General features: G+C 41.5%; 1 protein-coding gene across 1 annotated transcript; it reads right to left on the bottom strand.

Moving 5' to 3' along the window:
• Nucleotides 1–1,758: 1,758 nt before the first annotated feature.
• LOC106525726 (ras-related protein Rab-9A) lies at nt 1,759–5,410 on the bottom strand. Its single transcript, XM_014020053.1, has 2 exons — nt 4,105–5,410; nt 1,759–2,539 (listed from the first exon to the last, which is right to left on the bottom strand). Exon 2 carries the CDS (start codon nt 2,448–2,450, stop codon nt 1,851–1,853), a length of 600 nt encoding a protein of 199 aa, XP_013875507.1. The 5' UTR covers nt 2,451–2,539; nt 4,105–5,410; the 3' UTR covers nt 1,759–1,850.
• Between the last annotated feature and the right edge of the window lie 960 nt (nt 5,411–6,370).

Here is a 6,370-nt window from a genome sequence, read left to right as displayed (position 1 = left end):
TTCAGCTAATTAGGTCTGTTATCAATTAGAATATTGAATTTTAAAAAACAACCTTAATTACCAGAAATATATTTTGTTGAATATTTTTGTTTTGAAATGTTAACATAAAGCTATCAAATGCTCACAGCTGAAGACACAAGTCCAGTACAGCCACGTCAACGTTTTAACTGAAAGGAAATTTGTTGATCTATTACAGAAAAAAAGGTCTTTTTTTTAAATTTTACAAGAACAGAGAGCTTGGCTTCTTTTAGTTAAACAGGGACTAAATGGAGCTGACGACACCGCCATCTTGTGGACAATACAGGGAACTGCATAATAACATAAAATAGACTTGTTTCTGGTTTAACTTTATTTTTATTTCCAGTGAAATGGTTCCAGTGAATGGTTGAAACCATTATCCTTTAGGGAATCAATAAATACAGTTGTTCAACTTTATAAAAAATAAATACATAAGAATGGTAAATTWTTCACTTCAGCTTTCAAATTTTACATTAAAAGTGTTCGTTTTGGCAGCATCATACAAGTAAAACTGGAAATAAATACTTTTATTTAGGATAACAGGAACAGTACTAAAGTTTCAGGGTTTTGTCTTTCCAGTTATCTTCCAACAGTGAGAGACAAATGTATTTTTTAATTCTAATTGTTACTAAAAACATTTTAAAATAAAAAGTCAAAATCTTGAGTGTCTAGCTCAAGAAATGAATAATGCTAAAAATGCAGTCATTGATGTCCTTGTTTGAGTCTTCAGCATGTCTCAGATCCTTAAAGAAGATGAAACATGATGATTAAGGCCTGTACAGGAGAGAAATATTTGTTTTATACCAAAAAAGTTTGTTTTTTGCTCCAAAACATTGTTTCATCATTCATTAGGACAATACTGCTGCTGGAGTTGGTCAAAAATATGACTTTCAGGAGTGAAAACCCTTTTTTAGAATTGTATTTTTAAAAATATGATCCGATTTTAAAATGACGCACTGCTTAGAAATAGTACAAAGTAATTACCTTGGTTTAAAAGAATACAGTAAAACAAATGTGATTGGTGTATAATGTTAAACCTGATCAAATAAAATAACAGAGAATGCAGAATAGTGCAGAATGAGGTTCAGCTCCTCTTCCTGCAGCCAGACTCTCGTGTGGCAGCTGCAGAATCATCACGGGTCAGTTGACACTAGAGGTGTAAGAAAATATCGATACACTGAAATATCGCGATATTTCATTTCCTGATACTGTATCGATATTCTAAAGCCCTGTATCGATTTTTTATTAAGGTTTAAAATGTCAACTTTCCTGCCAGCCATTCATTTGTATGTTGTAGTTCAGCCTCTGACCACTAGTTGGCAGCAGTGAGCCAGCCATTTGGCTCCTCTACCTCTTGAGCGCCAGAGAGTAAGAGAGCATTAGCATTGTGAGTAAACATTAGCTTCATGCTCCGATAGCTGAATCTGAGCAGAAAAGACCGACACCCTCTGCCTTTTAAGCTGAGGTAAGGTTACAAACAGTTACTTATTTGTCAGAATGTCTGTATTTTAAGACAAATTAAGTGTCTCTTGCGCTCTTTTTTCCAACTGTAGTCAACCTTCATGTTACAGAAGGCTAGCGCATGTCTATGTAATAGAATTGTCTGAGACAATGAATTTTGGTTTTTCTTTGTTTTTGTTCCAGTAAGAGGTTTTTATTTAATAGAATTTTTGGACCAAAAAAATCGCAATACAGTATATCGCAATATTTCACCTTGCTTACAGTTTTGCAATATATCGGGATATATCGTATCGTGACCCCTCTGTCATGATATGTATCGTATCGCCAAATTCTTGCCAATACACAGCCCTAGTTGACACCCAGCGCTCGGCTCAGCAGCAGCCGGGTCTGTGGCGACTCTCCTGTAAGTCTACCGTGTCGGTGTTGACGAGGTGACCGTCTCTGTCGTCCGACGCCAGGACGCGACGCACCGCCTCCTCGAAGGCCGACGCTACGTTCGTGGCGTCCTTGGCGCTCGTCTCGAAGTACGGGAGCCCGCCGTTTTCCCGACACCACTGCTTGGCATCCTCCCCCGACACCTGCCGCCCGGGAACGTCCAGTTTGTTTCCCAGCACCACGAACGGGAAGCTGTCGGGGTCCTTTACATCAGCGTAGTAAGAGAACTCTTTCTTCCAGTTGGCCATGTTCTGGAAGCTCTGTCCATCATCCAGGCTGAAGGTGAGCAGGCAGCAGTCCGAGCCGCGGTAGAACGGCGTGCGGAGGCTGCGGAAGCGCTCCTGTCCCGCCGTGTCCCAGATCTGCAGGGTGACGCGGTGGCCGTCCACCTCCAGCTCCTTGTTGAGGAACTCCACGCCGATTGTGTGGAAGAGGTGCGAGTCGAACTTGTTGCTGACGTAGCGGTTCATGAGTGACGACTTGCCCACGCCGCCATCCCCCAGGAGGATCACCTTCAGGAGGGCCGACTTGGACATCCTGGATTCTGGGAACAGTAATCCAGGCCAAGAGTCAAGTGAGGACGTCTGGAGACACAGAGGACACAGCGAGCAGTCCGGCCTTTGACCTGAGGAGATAAAACACATTTAAAAAATAAAAGGAAGGGAAACTTTCAGGAAGTTGATACTTCCAAACAAACGAAACAAAATAATACACGACATGAAAAAAAAAATCCTGCGGATTCTCTTCATAAAATAAAGAGTTTCATTGATTACACTGTTGGATTCCAGCAGCAAAGACAGGTAGAGAACAAGAAAAACATTATTTGCACTTTTTTTTCCCAAACCTGAACTTGTCAGGAAGCAAATCAGCTGTTCATTAAGAACAATGTTGAAGAGGCAACAAGGCCTCCGGGGATTTTCAKTAACTGATATACATTTGGTAATTAACAAAACACTGTTCAACCTAAATACTGTATGTTAAACAACACTTGGACAATGGTGGGATGTGCTGTAGGAGACACAGACAGGGGTACCAAGTGGCCAGTAGGACTGCTGCTTCAATGGTGGCAGATGCAAAAACTTGGGATGAATTTGGGGAGGCCATGGGAGGYCCTAGCAAACCACTCAGCGACTCAGAAAAGGAAAGCGAGCCCCCATGTCAGTCCGTTTGGTTTGAATTAGAAACTGCCGACCTGGACTGAAGATGATGTTGAGTGGAGAAAGAAGCACTCTCATTAAAGGAGGCAGACTGTGAAGACTCTGTGGAAGACAAGTCCAGTACCATGGCAGAAGTTACCAAGTTAGTCAAAAAGCTCCTTGGGGGGCAGGCTGCCAAAAGTAGACGAGATTAGACCTGAGATACAGAGGGCTCTGGATTTTCTTCATTGTCACTTGGGCCGGATGATGGTTCCCATTTACAGAAGAGGAAGATCTGAGAGYTTGTTTCAGCTGCTGTAGGATCCAACCGTTGACACGTGGTCACGTAGTTGTTCAACATTCGTYATCACACACCTTTCATTACCTCAGACCCATGGAGTAGACTCCTGTGAAAGCCTGACCTCCACACTGAGAGGAGTCAGTTGAGGTTGTTAACACATCAGATCAGGCTCCTGGACGCCTCCCTTTAGAGGTTTTTGGGCAYGTCCCACAGGGAACAAGCCCTGGGGCAGACTCAGAACTCGSTGAGGGACYRTGCAYCKTCTCTGGTCTTGGAAGGCCTTGGGGTCCCCCTGGAGGAGCTGCAGAGTGTCAATGGGTTTCTGTTGTCTCTGCGACCTGACTATGGATAGGCAGCAGGAGATGAAGATGAAGAACCAATGAAGATTTGTGGTGATTTTTTCAAACTGAAGTTTTAAGATGGCAGCAACTTACTTTAGTCTTGGACCAGCGGTTAAATTATTGATCTGGTCAGAATAAACTTAGCTGAGATAGTTTAAAGAGCTATATACGAGTAATATCTTACAAGAGACAGAAGTTCACTTTGAATTGTTAGGGACACTTTATAAAGAAAAAGTTAAACATCACCTTAACATGAACAAGGCAAATAGCCAAGAAGGACCTATACAAATTAAAATTAAATAAATCGGCCCCTTTAAATGCAGATCTCAGATTTAGTCATTTATTACATGAAATGAATTTGAACATTTGGACATTTTAAAGCTGCAGGTTTACGTCAGATTAGACGATTTACCTTCGTTCTTCGTCTGGAGTCCACTCCATTTCTTCAGTCTTTATGAGCACGTTACGTGAAGTGTTCAAACCAGCATTCAGCTGATTCAACCCAGTCAACGAGCTAATCCTGTTAAAACAGACCGTGCAGCTCATGAACTTTCTGTGCCGCTGCTGCGCGTGAAATAATCTGTGCCGTACATCACATGGACGCTGATCACAGGATCAGAAATTCTAGTCAGCAGCAGAAAAAAAACCCACTTTTCTTCATTGCTACATCTGCAGACACATCTTTACAGAGGAAATATACAGAGAGCAACACACTCAAAAAAATGAACTAACTAGGATTAAGAATCAAATTAAATCCTGTTTAAAGTACTGCAATTCCTATCAGTTTGAAAGACTTCACTTGTTGCAGAACAAACCCGATGCAGTTACTTTTCATTTACCATGTTTTTTTCTCTTTTCTCATTAACATTGATAAGACCYTTTAAGCAGCATTTRTTTATTTTTATTTTACCATTATTTAACCAGGCAAATCCCACTGAGATCACAAGTCTCTTTTGCAAGGGYGGCCTGGGCCTGAAGGTGACCRTCTGTACATTTTTTGTGCCTATTGATGAAGGTATTTCCAGCAGCTCATTGCTTTGGTAAGGCAACGCTCTTCATTCACAGCTCCTTCTATGTTCCAACCCTCACATGTGGTCAKAAGGTGTGGGTCATGAGCAAAAGAACAAGATCCTGGACACAAGCGGCCGAAATGAGCTTCCTCTGTAGAGTGGCCGGATCCAGCCTCCAGTGTGTCGAGCCCTTTAGAGACAAGATGAGGTACTCCATCATCCGGAGGAGCCGCTGCTCCTCTGCATCACACGGACTCAGTTGAGGTGGTTCAGGCATCTGATTTGGACGCCTCCTTTTGGAGGTTTTCCAAGCATGTCCCACTGGGAAGAGGGGTCTGCCCTGAGGCCTCTTATATTCATATTACAGAAGTTTCTCCACTTCAACACAACTGGTTTGAATGAGCGTGTGGTTAAAGGGCTTCTGCAGAACTTGAACAGGTAACTCAATCTCAGGATCAGGTGTGTTGCAGCAGGGAAACAAGTAAAATCTGCAGGATAGAGACCCTCAGAGACCAGGATTGGACAYCCATACCCTTGGAGGAGCTGGGAAGTGTCGCTGGGGAGAGGGGTACCTGGGTTCCTCTCCTGGACCTTTTGCCTCCACAACCCAACCATGGGTAAGAGTTAGATGGTGGAGAGAGAGTTTCTCTGCCTTTCAGAGCAGCTTTCCACAGAAGCAGCAGCCATTTACAGCCACAGTATTAAGTTTGAGTGTTCACGTCTAACTGAACAACAATAAAATGATGTGGTATATACCACAACAATATAATCATGTGGTATATATCACACTTCAGAGGAAGTGAGTGAAAACCTAAGAACAAGCCTGCAGAAGCAACTTCAGCAGCACCCACTTCAACTAATCTTCTCCAGGAAGAGCTTAAACGTCTCTCATGGTTGTGGAAGAGTTTTGGTCCACATTTATTTATTATTCTAAAAGTTTTGCCCAAGTTTTTCAGACAGGCTGAGGTCTGGACTTTGACTGGACCACTAAAAGCACCAGATAATTTTATTTTTAAGACAACTGGTTGTGTGTTTGCTGCTGATCTCTGATTTAATTTAAGCTTAGATTTTTTTACACAACTTCATTAGATCATTTCTTTTTAATTATCTTGACACTTTAAAAAAAAGGTGATCACATTTTTTTTTTTAGTTTTTTTAAGTTATGTTTATGGCAAAACAAGTGGAACCTTTAAATGAGTTTATTAACTACAGATCTGAAGCCCTTAAAGATTGAAATGTCACAGTTTAAAAGCAGAATGTTCTGATGTCTTCAACTGGTGAGCTTTAATTTAGAAATACAASCCCTGGCAAAAAGTATGGAATCACCAGTCTTGGATGAGCACTCATTCAGACATTTCATTCTGTAAAATAAACTCAGATGAAAAACATGATACAATAATAAGGTCATTCCAAAGTGTAACTTTGTTGGCTTTCAGGAACACTCAAAGAAATGTAAAGAAAACATTGTGGAAGTCAGTGAATGTTACTTTTAATGACCAAGCACAGGGAGGGAAATATGGAATCACTCATTTCTGGGGAAAAAATGAATGGAATCACTTTTATTTTTTTATTTTTTTTTTTTATTTACTGTTATTTTACCAGGCAAATCCCATTGAGATCTCAGATCTCTTTTTCAAGGGCGGCCTGGGCCTGAAGGCAACCTATTGT

Source organism: Austrofundulus limnaeus, unplaced genomic scaffold (assembly GCF_001266775.1).
Source record: "Austrofundulus limnaeus strain Quisiro unplaced genomic scaffold, Austrofundulus_limnaeus-1.0 Scaffold238, whole genome shotgun sequence".
NCBI classification, from domain to species: domain Eukaryota; kingdom Metazoa; phylum Chordata; class Actinopteri; order Cyprinodontiformes; family Rivulidae; genus Austrofundulus; species Austrofundulus limnaeus.
Note: the sequence above shows the minus strand (reverse complement) of the source record. Positions and strands in the feature narration are given on the sequence as shown.

Bases quoted from the DNA above. Each gene is read 5' to 3' on its own strand.
- LOC106525726 (XM_014020053.1), bottom strand. From the start codon at position 2,450: ATGTCCAAGTCGGCCCTCCTGAAGGTGATCCTCCTGGGGGATGGCGGC.